The sequence below is a fragment of the Sinohyriopsis cumingii genome, unplaced genomic scaffold (assembly GCF_028554795.1).
Source record: "Sinohyriopsis cumingii isolate HCF-2022 unplaced genomic scaffold, ASM2855479v2 utg000810l, whole genome shotgun sequence".
Lineage (NCBI taxonomy): Eukaryota > Metazoa > Mollusca > Bivalvia > Unionida > Unionidae > Sinohyriopsis > Sinohyriopsis cumingii.
In genome coordinates, this window is record NW_028315933.1 from 95,118 (window position 1) to 113,481 (window position 18,364).

General features: G+C 35.9%; 1 protein-coding gene across 1 annotated transcript in view; it reads right to left on the reverse strand.

Annotated features, from left to right (window-relative positions):
• LOC149773219 (Y+L amino acid transporter 2-like) overlaps positions 1–18,364 on the reverse strand; it is a 58,830-nt gene that overhangs the window by 32,149 nt on the left and 8,317 nt on the right. Inside the window, exons 3-5 of the mRNA XM_089946594.1 lie at positions 6,213–6,312; positions 2,513–2,557; positions 1,119–1,242 (exon numbers count right to left, since the gene is read on the reverse strand). Of these exons, the coding sequence (XP_089802720.1) occupies positions 1,119–1,242; positions 2,513–2,557; positions 6,213–6,312 (269 nt within the window). The remainder of the gene's footprint in view (positions 1–1,118; positions 1,243–2,512; positions 2,558–6,212; positions 6,313–18,364) is intronic.

An 18,364-nucleotide genomic window follows, 5' to 3' on the forward strand; every position in this document is an offset into this window, starting at 1 on the left:
GCATTAAAAATACAAAAATGGAGTGTGAATGTGCTGTACATTAATGACCTTTTTGTACCAAATTGAATGTATTTTAATTGCTGTTATTCTGGGAGATTTGCCCTAGCAGTTGCTTGAAAGTAGAATGGGTGTATTCCGTAAGTAAGGCGTAAGAAAAAGGGACACCTAATCGTCCAAAACCTACGTTCCATTTGAGAAGTAAGGACATCCTAGGCTTGCATGTGACTGCAGTTTAAATCTATTCATATTTCCCTTACAACATTTTTAAGAAATTCAAACCTAAAGGGTAAATCACAATATATGCAATGCATACAAAATGATTGCTCAGCTGCACAGTATATATCTAGACGTAAGTCTGATTCGTATGTCAAATGGGTCTTTTTCAGAAGGTTGTACAATGTCTTGCATAAAACGCCAAATGCTGAAGTCGTTTCTTTTACGATGTATATATTAAATAATTGAAAACAATGTGTGAATACGAAGGGGATATGTGATTTTTTTAAAAACACAGTTTTGTGTTTTGTTCGTAGTAGCTGGGAAAGAATTTGTCTGATGCCCTGTCTCGGTCAGATGGCCTCAACATATTCCTATGCTGTATCAAACTTGTTCATTCCACCCACTCAGAATAAAACACATATTAAGTTTGGCTATGGATACAGTTGCTTAATTTAGCAGTTCCTAATGAGATATAGCAATATCTGATAACAAGGATGCACATAATGTCATTATTTTTTAATAAGTTTATCTTACCAATTGTAATCCTCAAACAGGTCATATTTTACCAGCAAATAACAATTAACACAATGATTGACACTTTCAAAAATTCAACGAGGAACTTTCTGAATTCACATGGAGATATCTTTTGCAGTAATATATCTAATGTCAATCAAGCTTCAGTATAGAAACTATTTTTAGAAGAAAGTTTCAGAATATTTTATGTGCTTATTCTAACTGAATACATATGTAGAAGATTCAAAACTTATTTAAAAAAATGGAGCAAATAATCCTAAAATGACACCATACAAATGATACCTTTCTCTCAGCATTCTTAGTAAAGACAAAACAAATTTTAAAGCTATCGTTCTGGCTAATTTATTTTCAGGTCTTATGCTATATACCACAGCAACTGCAGGGGTCAGCAGCATCTCTCTCGGTGACAAGACCGCGAAATAGGCAACATTTGCCAAAAGGTAAAACACAATAACCAGGGTCATGGAGATCACTATGGCTAGGGGCAAATTTCTGAAAGTAAAGAAATCCACTGAAATGTAAAATGTTTATGTTTTTAAATGTAATCACAGGCACGCACAAAACATTAAAACCTTTGAAATCTGCAAGCTTTTCATTTAAATTCAAGAATACCCATTGATCAGCCTATTGCTCTATCACCATGATGTGAACAATGTAATTATATCATTACATTAGAAACTCTGTGCAATGGTAATGTTTATATAGAAACTATATCTGCAGCGGTAATGTTTATATAAAGCTCCCTATGCAACGCTAATGTTCGTACAAAAACTCTACGCAACAGTATTGTTGATATAAAAGCTATACAACGATAATGTTGATATATAAACTCTCTATGTGGCCGTAATGTTGATACAAAAAATATATACAATGGTAATGTTAATGTACCAACTATGTTATGTTTATATACAAATTCTATATGTAATCGTAATGTGTATGGCATTAATAATAAGTACATTAAAACTACTACAAATTACAATGAATTATTTGCTTTGCTCGATAAAGATGTATAAAAATTTGTTGGAAATATTTGGTTCGATTTCTGTCACTACAGAGGGTGGGCTTGCAACTCATTAACAGAAAAGGCCCGTCATGATACATTCCACCCGCAAATTGATACTGTTATGTACGTAATAGCTGATGAGTGTTCAGTTCAAAGCATAAATTACGTAATCATGTGTGCTTCACGGGACGCTAATTTGCCAAACGTTTTATCTTAGTATATAATATGGTGCTCCTTAATTTCATTAACTGATCTTTTTAGTTGGATGACAAAAACAAATAAATTTAGTGGTAAAACCTTATATTGGATAAGACCCTCATTACTGTTTCAGATTTCCCCAAATATAAAACATTCAGTAGAGCTGCAGGAATTAAATCACAATCTTTTCCATGCATATAACTCGCAATACAACAAAAAGCTAATTTGTATAATCAATCGTGTGATAGCTTTTTTTTTTTCATTTTGAGTCACCTTCTTGTTCTCTGGTCACCAATGATCTTACTGAGGGAGGTAAAAGCTCCAAGATCTTTACTATTGTTAATGCTTCACAATGACATACCATATATACTTGCTTATAAGTTGGGTCCAACTGCAGCTGTATATCGTGTCAACCGATCTGAGTGTACGCAGTTTGTTACACGTAGAACAAGCAACGTAGACCATTATCTGCAGGTTTTACGGCAGCAGTTCAGGGTCTAATTCTTGCAGTTGGACACAACTTATGAGTGATACACTACATGTAGTTATCGAAACACTAACCTATCTGGGTTTACGATTTCATCCACAAGAAAACTGATGACGCTCCTGTATAAAAAATGAGAAACAATGTAAATATTTATGTAAACATTTATTTGTAAGGTTGTATGGTGAAACCTTACTTGTTTACTAGCCATTAAATACCATGTAATGGGTACATGAAAGCAGACTAAACATAAAGAATTGTTTTAGAAGCCTTTGCTCTTGGAAAATGAAAATCAAAACAAAACTGAAAATGTGATTATACAAAATGAGGCCCTACTACCAATATGATGTAACTGAAGGACAAAGTTAAAACTACAAGGTTGGGGGGGGTACAACAATGTAGTATTTTGGAAAATAATTATAAATAAACGCATAGAGAATGGATACCCCTACCAGTAAGAGTTAGAAGTCTAATGGGAATCAGCTATGCAAACTTTTGTTTGAACATAGCTTTAAACAATCAACCTTCATGTATGCAACAAGGATGCCGCTTTTTTATAATCATTACAAGTCGTATAATATGAAGAGGAAAGATCTAGAAGTTCGGAATCTACCTATTATACTATGTAAAGTTAAGCAATACTATGAACAATTTTCTAAGTGGGTTCTGCGTCTTGTTCTTTTGTCAGCATATTACAAATAAACAATCATCCCAAAGGAATTTAGACATATCCTTTAGGCGATCATCAAAGTAAAATCATATATCAAGCAAGTGGGAGAGTCAGGAGAAGATCAGTATTGAATAATATATCATCATTCAACAGTTGCTTTTTATATTTATGAAATTGAGTAATACAAGCAGCAGATATAACTCTGATCATGGTAAAACGGCCTGCATTATCCATGTACCATTTTAATGAACTAGAGTTCACATTCAAAAGTCTCTGTCAACGTTACTAAAAATAGGGAGTTTATGTACTCCTTTTCAGTGCAGATTATGTAATATAAACGGTAGAAAATATGTAGATTAGTCTTCTGCATTTGAATGCTGAATATTTTCATATTTCTTTACAGTGATTGTTATCATTTGTTTTCCTAGTATTCTCTAGATCCACTGACGACCATGTTAATGACACGTGTACTATAATTAGTCGCTTCAATTTCTTAAAAATCCATAAGACTATTATTTCATAACCAGTCGCAAATTTGCATGATACTGGTCTCTGAAGCTCAAATTACCTGATAAGGTCAAAATTATCAGGAACCAGCAGGACATCTACAGAACCTGAAAGTTTTTGAAATGGCTGTCAAATCATCTTAATTGTAGACACTTAACATTATCTCTCCTCAAAAAGAGAGAGAAGAGAGTTGGCCACTGCCCTGGACAACTATGATCAACATGATTCTTACTAAACTGATTGCAGAAGATTCTCACCATTGCATCATGAATCTTTAAACTAGACAGTCTCATATCATGGATGTTGCAACTAATAACCTTGTTAAAAATCTTTAAAATTTGGACAAACGTATTAAGGGGCAATTATGGTGAGTGCTCTTTTTGCCTAGTTTTGATGGACCAGGCTGCAAAGGGCTGGTGTTGTTGTTCCTTTACTTTTATTACTTGGGTGTCAAGAAGTGATGAGGCCTCCAGAACGAGTCACTGTTTTCAGAATATAGAAGGTTTTTGCTACGGTCCAGCAAGACCTTAGATATCTCCAAAACAAGATCTCAGCGGAGGTTATCAGCTCCACAGAGTGTGCAATGGACATCGACAACGCATGAATGAGCATCTTCACTACAATATCTAGAAATCACTGTAGCATCACTGAAGAAGATTCCACCTTAGTGCAAGGCAATAATAACAAATTTCTGGGCCTTTACCTCCAATGCCTTCAGGGTTTCAATTGCGAGGTAAGTCCATGTCCCCACTAAAATCAGCAATTTGTTGTATCTCCACATCCAAGGGCGTTTGCGTAAGGAGCAATGGCACCCCACGGATATTTCAGGTGGCAAATGAAACACTTGCGGCCGGGTAAACGACAGATTTCTCACTGAAATCACCGTCATAGAAAGGAGATATTACCGACGGTACGGTTAGCCGGACGCATCTGTCATTAAGATCTCCGTAAATCATAGTTTGCTGTATCGATTCAACGAAAAGGTACAAATTATGGCTTGACGGCCGGCGACGGTGCAGTTTTATTATGCATTGGATGCAATGAATCTGGTACAAAACCAATGCGTAATGGCTTATAGGCCATGCTCGGACATGAGAGGGAACTTGCCCTCACTGTGCTGCCTAAAGTTGGTAAACACTCCCCCAAACAAGTCCGAAATCAAAGCAACGAACTACTTGGTTGGCCGTCTTCTAAAAAGACTCCCGTGGTGGATGGTCGGTGAGAGCTGGATGGCGGGTAACGGTGCCGTGATATAAGGAGGTGGGGAATACTCCCGATAAATTGGTATCGCCAACCACGAATCGTAGGCTGTCTTCCTTGATTTATTCCGTCTTTCCATCTCTTCAGTTCCTAATGGACTATTTCTCTGAAAGTGCATTTCATGTATTTAGTGAACATTTCTCCTGAAAGAGACAGGAAGAAGAACCAAAGCATAGATTAGCACATCAGTATGCGACTAAATCGCTAGTGGAATAAGTTAGCAAATTAGTATGTGACTAACTAGTTAATAACTTATCCCAGACGTCATATGACCATTACGGACGTTGCGTATCATAGGCGGAGTATACTTAGCATAAACATAACAAGATTCGTGTGTCGACTTAAGCTGCATATATACCATGTAGATGACATTCTGTTCAAACGACACAAAAAAAGAAAGCAATGCATAACTTAGCAATTCATCAAGTTACTAACTCGCTAATATTAATATTTTCCTTGTAACTAATGAAAGAATTAAAAAAAGACAGTGTCGCATTCGCAACTTATAGACTATTCTTTGAATTTATGCATTTCAAGTAATTAGATTACCGTTCTATTGAAAATACACAATAAGGAGGAAAAGCATAAATTAGCAATGCATCCTGTAAATAACTCAAGAAAACAAATTCTATTACAAACGTGAACAGTCTACATTGCAAATAAATACTAAATTAACATTGCAGAGATATTTCGTCAGGAAATTCAAGCACTTTACAAGAACAAAAATGATAATGTTTTCATGCACAATAATAATAACCTGTGCATAAACTTAGGAAGAATGTTGATTATGGCATGCGATTAGAGCTAGTCTTTCTTCATCCATTTTAATGTTGTGAAAATAATCCTGTATCCTACAAGCTCTTCTCTGCTCTTTTGAGTGAATTTAGGTGCAACTGGACCAGAAACGACCGAATCTTAAACTTTGATTTTTGATTACTATAATTTGTACGTACGTTGATCGCAATGTTTCACCACGAGCATAACGTGCAGTGTCGACAGCTACAGACTGGAAGTCTTTCGAGAAACGCTACACATACTTGTAAACAGTGTACATAGTGCTTATGGTGATTTTTGTTTGAAAATATGCCTTTTATCTCAAAGAACTGTATTGAATCTGCCTGAACGTACCAGACAACACAGCATCCATTCATATAAATTGTATAATGCTGTTTAATACTTATGGGCATTCTCAAGTATTTTTCTAATACCTTTTGGAGCCAAACCCAAACACAGGCATCTGTTAAGATAACCACCAAACTTCAAGCACTTTCCAGATTGTGCAAACCCTGATTTAATTAAGTTAAAATATACAATCAACATTAATTTTAAGATAATCTTACCATCCACTGTAAGCCCAAAAACCTGAATAGAAGGACATAGCAATAGCACCAGCACTGTAGTCGCTGTCCTCAAAAGAGTCCTTAAAACTTTCTGTTTCACCTGAAAAAAATAGGTGAGATTCTCTGTCATAATTTTTTCTAAAAATTATACAATGAAATTGTCAACAAACCTTCTTACCGTGGTTGCGTTTATTAACTCTACAGCAACAAAGCATGACGATTCATCCTAAGAAATAGAGACAACAATTTCAGTTACATGCAATTGCCAATCGCCATGCATTTTACTGCAGACAAACCATGCTTGTTCAACTGTTTGACTTGTTGTCAAGGTGACACGTTTAGAGAATATGTTCTAATACTTTGGTCAAAATTCTTTTGTTTGTTTGTATTTCCTATAATGAGTCGTCTTAGATCATATTAGTTCATCCGACAGAGCTTTCATCGACAATTTCATATTAGGAGCTTACTGACCGCCAAGAGGTCAAATCTATAAGTCACATTCGGGTTTTTAAGAGTCAATTCTGATGGGTGATACCAGTTGTGTCAGAATGTACAGCGTAGGATTTTCGAGACAAAACACTCATAGGGTAGTAAAACACTCATGACTACCAACAACAGAAACTCATATCTGCTAGCGTATAATGCACGGTGACTGGTCTTTGTTGTCTACTATAAATCACCCAAATTAAAAACAGGATAGATCCTGATCTGTATGTGCATTATGCACCAGCTGTATGATGTTCATAGTAGCATGCGTTGGTCATACTCTAAATTATAGTATTGAATTGCGGCTTTCTGCAGTACTCATCCAAAAGGATATGACAATTAACTGATAAAAAATCTGGGTAGCTAAAATATTGTTACTGCATAATATGTATTAAATAATGATACCAGCAAATGAAGAGAAAGTAATTGGAAATGTCAGTGATAATTGTCAAAGATGGAACATGCATGAAACACATCTTGCTCCACATTTTTGACCCAGTACCTAAGTTTGATTTCTGTGTCAATAATACACAGAGTGAGAGCATATCCCAGAGATTCCGTTACACTACTATTACGAGCTCAATAGTAGCGGCTAACATGTGAAATGAGAAGGGATTGAATGAGATGATTTCGAAGTTATATAACTCCAAACTGATTCACAGCCATAATTTAAAGAAGGGCGTAGTATAGCTCACTGGTGGGGAAGTGCTGATATTGTTGTCAGATACCCATGTATATGAAAGATGGCCATATCTTTGCAGAGTTGTTTTCATGGATCGAGGTCTCTTTCAAGAAATAACAACAGCATCATAGATTGTACGTTCAAACGTCGAATCAGCAGTACAGCTCCCACATCTCGTGGATGTCATATAAATATAACAGCTATATCATTTGTTTCATGTGTACCGAAATATTACAATAGTTAATAAAGTGCTATTTAATTCGTATCTAATAATTCATTCGGACTCTTTTGATAAGTTTGTGAAAAATTACTGAAACTTCTATAAAATACTATAAAATGGTCAAAACGTAGTGAAATCTCACCAAACTTTTATTAAAATCTCTCCATACATTTAGTAAACCTTTTGTGAGATCTCGCCAAAATTTCAATGAAATGTCTGGTCAATATTTGTAAATCTCTTCAAAATTTCAGTGAAATGAAAAAGACATAATTAATGCCATCACGGAACATATTTTGTATTCAAGAAAGAAAAAGAGAGCAAGGGAAACCTAAATCGTATTTGACAATGTGAAAATAAAATGTACAATCCATTGTAAACATTATTGTGAATTACCATTGATTCCCAATAACACCTAAACATAATTAGTTTTTTTAATAGATATCAGATGAAGATTTGTCTGCTGAATCAATTTTAAGTGGACATTTCATGCAGCTTCTTTGTAGGCCGGAAGTGGCAGGGGAAACTCGGATTAGGCATAAGACAACTGTTGTGGTGTTGATTTATGATGTTTATTATCAACCCATCTCATGAAAATGTCAGAAATGCATTCATTTCTTTTTTTTTTTTCTCTAAGGTATTGTTCACAACATAATTGTTTCTAATGTATCCAAGATATAAACCAAGCATTGTTGATAACTAGCATCTGTACCGGTAAAAGTTGGGTTTTTACCTACTTTTCCGTACTTCGCACAAGAGGTTGAGCAGCTCTGTCGGAATCTCTAAACAACCCACTTTATCTTTGTTGAATATGCCATTCCAGCTTTGTCAACAAGAACAACAGTATAAACATTACATACTCGTTTGTGTCAGTGCGACACTGATTCATTCCAAATTTGAAAACAATCCAAAGGTTTATGAAATACAGCCAAATGTAAAAGTTTACAACAAAACATAACATACATTTTCTACGTCCTTGACCATTATCCCAAGGTTAATGTGGCAAGCGACTGTGCCACAGTTATTTGTCTTATTTCCATAATGATCCATCACAAGTATGAAAAAAAACAATCCATGAAAGAATTTAGAAAATATGAGATAACAAATGTCCCTCAAATGGACTGAAGCTCTACTAGGTGAATGCAATTTCGAGAAATTCAAGGTAAGACCATTTCTTCCTTTTAACTGTCAAGTGTTGAAACCATATCTGATATTCTTTCGAAGAGTAAACTAATCAAGTTAGCTGCTGTGGTACAAATATAGGATATCAGCTTGGCATCATTTTCATTTAGAACAAAGTGGACATCATTAGTAATCTCTTTGTTTCAATCCCCGTTTCAGAAGTTTCATCAGTTCAGTGGGGGTAGATACCTGCCATTTTTAAGATAATCGTTATGGCAGATATATTGGATGTACACAGGTAACATTTTCATTCAACACAACCTAGGTATCATAAGAAGTCTATTGGTGGAAATCCTATGTTAATATTGCTATCCATTTGGAGAGGAGTATAACAATATATTCAAGATAATACTTTCATTCAGGAGTAGCAATAACAAGATTTTAAAGATGGATGATGTGACGGATATATTGGACATCTGATCAGCTCTATTTTATTGAGGACCAACTAAACATCATATCAAGTCTTCTGGTGAAAACCCCATGCAGATATGACTTTCGGTTCAAGTTGAGTTCTGCGTTTTAAGATGGCTGCCATGGTAGACATATAAGCTCTCGGACCGCCATCATTTTTATCTAGCTTTTAGTGAATACCCATATTGACATAAACATCTATTCAGCAGAAGTAATGTAAAAATATTTTCAAAATGGCCAATGTGATGTCTATATTGGATATCAGATCAGCACAATGTTCATTTGCAACCTGATATCATAAAAGCCTTTCAGTTAAATCCACATGTTGATATTACCGACCATGTTGGAGTACTATAAATAATACGATTTTCAAAATAACATCTGCAGCCGCTTTATTGTATGTCAGATCAACAACAGTTTCATTTAAGATCAACTCAGCATCATAAGTCTTTAAGTGAAAACCAGATCCTGGTAAGAACATCCATTCAGTAGGAGTAACGATAACAATATATTCAAGATGGATGCCATAGTGGCCATATTGGCGTCAGATCGGCATCTGTTTTATTCAACTACACGTAAGTTTTTCTTACTGAAAATGTAATGTTGATATGTCCATTCATTCAGTAGGAGTAGTCATAACAAGAGTTTCATTCAGGACCAACAAAAGTCTTGAGACAATCGTCCAAATAGTTTAAGAGACGTAGTGATTAGAAACATGTGCTAATAGACGACTGGATGGCTTAAGACAGCAGCAGACGATCCGCTTAGCTCTCTTGGTGCATGACCAATACAGATAATGAAAAAATACAAATCTTCATGCAGATTTTTTATGAGTGTGTCCTTGGCTTCAGGACACACGGTACTAATTATACGGAAGAACTGAGAACCAGTCTAGAAATGGGTGAAGAAATAATAGAGTATTTACGGGTTTGGTGGTCCATAATTGGTTAATAATGAAAATTAAAATTTTAGTAAAAATATCGTTTGAGAGCTTATCCTATATGTAATTTTTAAAAAATATAGACAAATTTCTACTGATGCAATTTTAGCATTCTTACAGGCTTGACTCAGGAGTACTCAATAATGAAAGGAGCACCTGATTCATTTGGTGAAGAATCAATAACATGTGTTTCATGCACATGTATGTAAACAAAATTCCGCGGCTCATATGGTGTTCTCCACACATAAGCTTGCACCAAGGTTAGATGTGCATGGAGAATTATAGGTCTCATCATCAGCACCCAGAAATTTTAAGTTATTGAATTTTGAATATGATGGTGTTTCCATATGTTTACTATTAGAGTTGAATTAGTACAGTGTGTCCTATATGCGACCTATACCATAATAGGAGCTTGTTGCTTCCATGGTTACCATGTGCATCCAGAGTATCATTTTGGTGGTTTTTACATATGACAATCATAATGGAGTCTTTTTTTATGGTTTGCATGTAATTTTAGAGAACAAATCTATACAAAAGACAGATGGGGATGGTTTTATACACTGGACAGTGGCAGTAGGTAGCTCAGGCCATGGGGAAAAGAGCATACTATGGCCTGATGGCAGATTTCATATGATGGTGCCCACAGATTGGCCTATAAGGTTAAATACCATTTAACACAGGCAACTATTCCCCAAAAGGGGGTGGGGGAAGATTTTATATGTAAGCCACTTATGTCACAATCACTTATGTATCAATACTGATCATTTAACTTTAGAGACACACTCAGCAGATCAAAGCAGAGAACATTGTAAAAATCAAGGACTGTGCACAAAACTGCACATGCTGCATTGCCTCAACCTGTAAATTGCATTATTATATGTCGATTCACATTGAATATAAATTATATCTGTCTTATTTCTTATCATAGAATTAAACTCTTTGACACCTATTCTATGTTCAGCATGTTTCTCATATTGGTACATTAAATTTTTTGGCAAACAGTATAGGAACTTTTCTGCTTCCCTTTTGTTGAGGGAGCAAGGACGGACATTTTCACTTAAAATAATAGTTTTCAACCGTTCTTTCTAAATATAAGTCTGCAAAAGTCCTATCTGTATTGCATTATTTACACAGGCAGTTTTTCTTCCCCAACCTCTCTTCGGCATCTCTTCATGGAGTTGAAACATTCTTGATGTATAACTGCATGGTGAACATATTGCCCTCTCCCACCACACCAGACATCTTTTTTTTTCATGTACCAAGTCCCATGATAGAAAACCTTTATAGTGAGGGTGTTGGAACTGGTGCTCTCACAACACATTATCCCACATCTCAGCATTTTTTCCTGTGTGCACAAAGCGATATGTGTTTTGTTCACCAGATATGTTGTTGTGAATAGATGAAAACAAGCTTCATGTCAGAAATATGGTTTCATATTTGAAACAAAAGCTATTCATAAAGCGAACATTGCTCTGCATTTACTATCAAGTACTAGTAAGGAATCATTTAGCTGCAAATTAGAGCTTGCTATTTGACTTGCCAAATCAAGGTGTAAAACCTCCCCTTTGACTGTAATTAAGTGATTGCAAGGTTTGCTTTGTTTCTCTTTTGTTCAATAATTTATGCATTTTATTCAGCTTTATATTAAAAAGTAAGTAATTTAACACTGTTTATAGTGGAAAGTAGCCACAGTAATGGTTTTGAGACTTTTTCTTAACTTTTTATGAGTTTTGGGTAAATGTAAGTAATGATTTATGTATTAGACAACTTTAATATGCAATTCAATTATATTACTTAAATTTATGAAGTAGTTTATGCAGTGATAAGTTTTATCAGTGTCTGAATATTGCATAGAAACATGGACTTGTCTTGGCATCGCAAGTTTTTTCACACATTTCTCCACCTCCAGCTTACTTAATAGCTTGAGCCGCAACAGTATGTACATACACTTTCTGTCTCCATCATCAATGTCAGCATTATAGGAATTTTGGATAGCTTTTTCAAATTTGTCTCTTGTTGTCCTTATGTAACAGACCTCATGTTGCTGTGTCTTTCGGGTTGATGCACATTTTCCCCGTTGTTGTGGGGAACATTACCAGGCTTGAAGAAATTACTCAGTCTATTCTTTGCTTTCTCACCCTTCCCCATAGTTTTATACTAAAAAGTAGCACTCTGTTATTTAATTATTCAGTATAGTAAAGCTTACGGAACTTTTCTTTGGCTTTTATACCTTTTTATTAAGATTTGGGGGTGATGAGTCACATGTGATGATAGTTTAGATAAGTTTGGAATGTCAGCATCTCTTGATGCTTCATGGGTGTGTGTATTTGTTTTAGTCACAAAAGGGCAATGGCCTCTTATCATTTTAACCTGTCATGTGGCACACTTATTTGTTTTGTTTGATTGATGTAAATAGGGATGCACTGCATCTTATTTCTGTGAGAGTCAGCAAGAAAAGAAATACAATTTTGAAATTTAAAACATTTAAAATTTGTCTTATAGCCAGTGAGAGATGAAAATACAATGCGTCATAATTTGATACCCTGTGATGTCATACTTGCTGATGTCAGCATGCTTGTGTTTCTTTTCTGTAACATGCATGCCATAGAAAGATAACATTAAGATACAAAGGCAGAAAACAATTACTTTAATAACAAGAATAAGCCACTAATAAGTACAATACAACACGGCAACATGTAATGCGGATGCAATTTAGCTATAGACATTGGTATCACATAAAATGCTATTGCACTATTATCCATGCACAAGCATGACCTATTCTTTCTTACATTTATGCTCCAATATCAATAAGTAAAATACAACTTTTTCTAAATTATTTAAATCTGGTTATAGGACACACGGTACTAATTATACGGAAGAACTGTGAACCAGTCTAGAAATGGGTGAAGAAATAATAGAGTATTTACGGGTTTGGTGGTCCATAATTGGTTAATAATGAAAATTAAAATTTTAGTAAAAATATCGTTTGAGAGCTTATCCTATATGTAATTTTTAAAAAATATAGACAAATTTCTACTGATGCAATTTTAGCATTCTTACAGGCTTGACTCAGGAGTACTCAATAATGAAAGTAGCACCTGATTCATTTGGTGAAGAATCAATAACATGTGTTTCATGCACATGTATGTAAACAAAATTCCGCGGCTCATATGGTGTTCTCCACACATAAGCTTGCACCAAGGTTAGATGTGCATGGAGAATTACAGGTCTCATCATCACCACCCAGAAATTTTAAGATACTGAGTTTTGAATATGATGGTGTTTCCATATGTTTACTATTGGAGCTGAATTAGTACCGTGTGTCCTTCAGGGCTGTAGCGGCGAACAATAAGTTTGTTTGTTGAAAGCATTGGTTTAGTTTCGTAATGGGTAATGCCAAATGAGAAGTTACTGAAGGGTTACAATATCTCAGCAGAACATGTTAACAGAATCACACTTCCCACGGAAGCATAAACATTCCTCCTCGATTGATACAACACGTAGCTTACTTCTTCTCTGCGCTGAAGCAACAGCTAACAGAAAGTTGGTTGTAAGTGCAAGATTTCAAAGGAAGCCTCACTCAAAAGATTTTAGTCTGAGCTCTCAAGACACATTAAAGTTTACATCTTTGCATCAACAAGCAAGACACCGGTCTGTGCAGAGCAAAGTACATATTAAGATCCATAAAATGAGGATCAGAAGCAATAGTGTGACTATTTGAGAATTTAAGATAGTTTGAAATTGCAACCAGTAACTTTTGATTGTGTAGACCTAACAATACCTCTTCTCGAAACGATGAACAAAAACATAAGTTACTGCAGCAAGACAGAGTTAGTTAGAATTGACACACTTCTCAACTCGCCAATAACAGAACATTTCCGATTTTGCATCTAGACCTTAGATAGCTGTAGAACGTCGCCAATTTTGGATGATGCAGCCTGTTCCGTTGCAAAATCCTTTGCCTGGCAGACAAATCGTTTCAGATTAGCCAAGTGTGAAAGTGGGGAATTGGAGGATTGGTGTGAAGCAGAGTCCCTATGAGAGCAGTTTCTTCCACTGAGGCAACACTTTGGTAGCTAGATCAATAGGTTGAAGAGGTCTTTGAACTAAGACCTCTTGGGCTACAATGGTGCCATCACAATAATCCGAATTACCCGACTTTGTGTAGCACTTGTGGAGTCAACAAAAGCAAATGATTCCATTTTCGGATGAACGCATCCACTGCCCAAGCTATTGGTCACGGATTTTGGAAACATAAACGGAAGCTTGTTGTTTAGTGTTGTTACAGATGAGTCCACTAAAGGTTGCTTCTATCAAAATGAACGGGGACTCTGCAAACGCTTGATGTGGAAATCATTTTGTTGGAACCATCTTATATGTTGCCCATGAACGTGCCAAACTCAGAAGGTAATCTAGCATGACTCTGCCTTGTGTAGGAGGTTATAGACTTCCACTCGGAGAGAAGATGATTATGAGCACATTCTTATTTGTCAGACGTATGCAACAATTCAAGTGTTGTCCAAGGAGACCCAGACACAATGCTCCTTGACATGATCTATGCCCTCTTTCAGGGCAAAGGAACATATCATTCATTTATAAATATCTAAATTCAAAAGACTTGTCCTGTCGCCAATGGCCTTGAGGAAGTACTCCTTCTGGCTCTAAACGACCCACTGCCTGTACCCATGTCAGCATGAATTTGATGCATCGGTGTACAAATAGGAGTGGGTTTCAAGGGTGTGCAGAACTCTGACTAGAAACCTTTCTTGCTCGTACCACCACTTGAGGTGATACTGAAAAGTAGAAAAATTGATCAACAGCGAATCCTTGTTTGGTTTCCAGACTGCCAACAGGAGGACCTGAAGAGAATGTAAATGCAGTCTTCCAACGGATTTCAGGCCTGCCAATGAATTTGTGGTTCTCAGAAGAGAGATCAAGGAGAGCTAACAAAAAAGTTCTGGCTTGTAAAATCCTCAATAATTCCAGGCTTTTGTGCAACCTTTCTCGGGTAACATGAACCGAACCCAGAAAGGTAAGGAAATTCATTCCAATTTTCACGAAATCCTCGAAAGGTTTGAGATCTGATTCCTATACGTGAGAAATAAGTTATGAGTCCTTACGTAATAACAACGAGTTAAATAATATAACAGGGTTGAATTCTTGGATATCTCAGGTGCTCATCTGCTGCTGCAGTAAATCTGGTGAAGTCCCTGGGTGCTACGTCTACATCAGATTGTATCTTTAATAATTTAATAACTTCCTGTTTGATTGAAACCCAAAATATCTCTTGCACAAAACAAAGACGAGGATGTGGAAATAAGCATTCTGAAGATCGATGGAAACTAACTGTCGTTTCTACTGATATAATAGAGGTCCAAACTGATGCTGTAGTTTCTATCTTGACGGCTTTCATTGATAGAAATATGTTTAAGTAGAATATCTTTTTGGGAACCAGAACCATCCTGGAGTAGAATACTGGCAACTGGATATTTTTCACCCTCTCTGTTTGTACCCTTATCAAAAAGGTCATGCACTTCTTAATTTTGCTCGATGTTATTTGTCTGATGGAAGATACTGGGTATCTTTGAGTGAGGGGGTCCTGTAAACCACAGACATCAGCCCTCCTTCACTATTGAAAGGGCTCACGAGTCTTCTATGATGTTTAGCCAGGTATGTGAAAAAGGGCCAGTCGAATCCCTCCTTGTATGTAATGAAGGAGAGGAGGTATCCATTACGGCCTAACCTCTTACTACTTGATAAAGGTAGGGGAACTAGTAGACTTCCTCGCCTTGACACTACTTCTCAAGCCCATTTATCATGATTATCATTTCTGTGGAATGGACTTATAGGACGGTTGGTGGCTTCTATGTTGTTGTTGTTCCATACCCATCATTTTGAAATTGAGATGTCCCAAGATCAGGTTGTATTCATTGAATGGTCAGTTTTGACGCGCCAGTAACCGATGCAAGCTACCTTTTGTGGTGGTCCTCAAAATCTTGCTTTGGCTGGAATGATACTGCCAACAAAAACCTCAGATTCCTCGAATGCAGCCATACGATTATTGCATTGCTGTAGCATAATCAGCAAAGTGTCACTTGCAATATCTCCACAAAGGTGGTTGACAACGCCATGGTCATAGACAATGCATGAACCTTTGTCTTTGCTACCAGAAACATTTGAAGTGTCTATTGCAACATCTCTGCATGGTAATGGGTTGTCCAACGATGATGCCTTTGCCATAGACATTGCGTGCCTTATGTCTTTGCAGCAGCCTCCAACAGTCATTGCAAAGCAACATCATGTGATTATTCCTTCAGAAGACGGAAGGAAGTCACAGAGAGATGATCAATTACCCCGACTAAATCACCAGTTGTGAAAATGTAATGTCCAGGAGAGGCGGATTATGGTCCAGGAGGGGAATGAACTCTACAATTGTAGGCTAAAAATAAAGATCCCATAATAGAAAAGAGGACTGAATACCTCTTATTGCTAACTTTCTTGCCCAAAACTCTGCAACAGTTCTCTGACCATAGCTGAGTGAGAAAGCATCAACAGGTCCGTTCTAGTAATTGCCCTCTAAAGTCTTTCAAAGATGAAAAGAATCTTTGAATCGCCCGAGCTCGAATGCTTAGGGCATATGTAAGGGGGAATAATGCAATATACTTCGTTAGTGACCTTGTCATAGAATTGTGTCTTCTTCTCTTTCACCATTTGAGATGCTTTTAGTGGAAATGGTTTAGAATGTTCGACATATTATATTTTACGTTAAACAAATTATTGTGAGAAGCGGATACACCACCTTCAAAAACACCTAATATTATCCAGTGCCCAGCTAGTCACATGTTGGCCTGGCCATGAAGATAAAATAATTGGCTCATTCAAACTTCCACCAAAGAAATAGCTTAAGAAAGCAGGGGTGATGGTTCAACGCTGAATGAAAGACTTTATATCCTCTGGCGATAAGTTTTGCATATTGCTGAATTTTCAGATCTACATCATTATCAACAGGTGAAGCTGGGACAGGATAAGAAGACTCTTCCCCTGGCACTACTGATATATAAAACATTTGTTTTGTTAAAGTATAGTTTTATAGCAGTAGTTGTAGTTGTGATTGATGAAGTTTTATTAATTTCTCGAAATTGTGACAAGGAATGAAAGCTGCATTTTATGAACGAGTTGCTCTTTTATTCACATCCAGTAATAGTTTTATGATTATGGTTTAAATGGATGCTGTGCTATTGATTTTTCATTTGTTTTTTTTTTCTTTCTATCCAAGCAAGAAAAGGAGTAATTATTAATTTCCAATTTTACCTGCTTTAAATGTGTGTAAATAAAAAGTGTTGCATTATTCTTTCATTTATACCTGAAATATTTTCCAAGCAATAAGCAACTAATTTGCAAATGGAATGTATTACATGAAAAATAAAGTGATGATATTTTGGTACGGTTCACATCTAGACTAGTTCCTTTCAAATAAATGCAAAATTTAATGATGTGAATGTGGTACAATTTAAGCTAGCTCTTGTTGCACATCAGTTAGCCCATGTCCTTTTGAAACGCATTGGAAAGAAAATTGCCCGTTTTCAACAATATGTTTGCTGACATTGACAAAGTCGATAAATTAAACAATGACAACCACTTTGATATGTTGTTCTAAATGGAAAGGAATATGTATTATCTATTTCTACTGTAATAGTTATTTGAAAAACGTCATTGTCTTGACTCCTAAAGAATTTGTCCCCGGTAAATGATTTAGGTGTCAGGTAGTTTTGAATCTGTTTGTACATACACTAATAACTTTTATGTTATTTTACAGACCGTGAAAGTTATTATCTGCAATGAACAACACAATTATGAGTGTCTTAAGTAACAGGCTAGGCTGATAAGTGTGTTGAATTACCTTATGAGAATTAGTACAGAAGGACATTAATTAAAACACTTTAATTTTAATTTGGTAATCAACCTTTATGGAGAAATGAAGGAACGAAGGACATTATTTTTTTAAAATGCAACGAAAAAATAATTAACATAAAATCATGTTCTGACTTAGGGAAAGAACGAAATGCCTAAATATATGTACTACTCATATATAATTGATGTAATAATTTCATTTTATAATAAAGGACATTTTAGGCACATTTTAAGATGCTAACAGGCTATTAACCTGATGCTAGCAAAAATGATTGGAAAGATCACTGGTCAGGGGATCTTAAGACGGGAAGGTGTACCCTCCA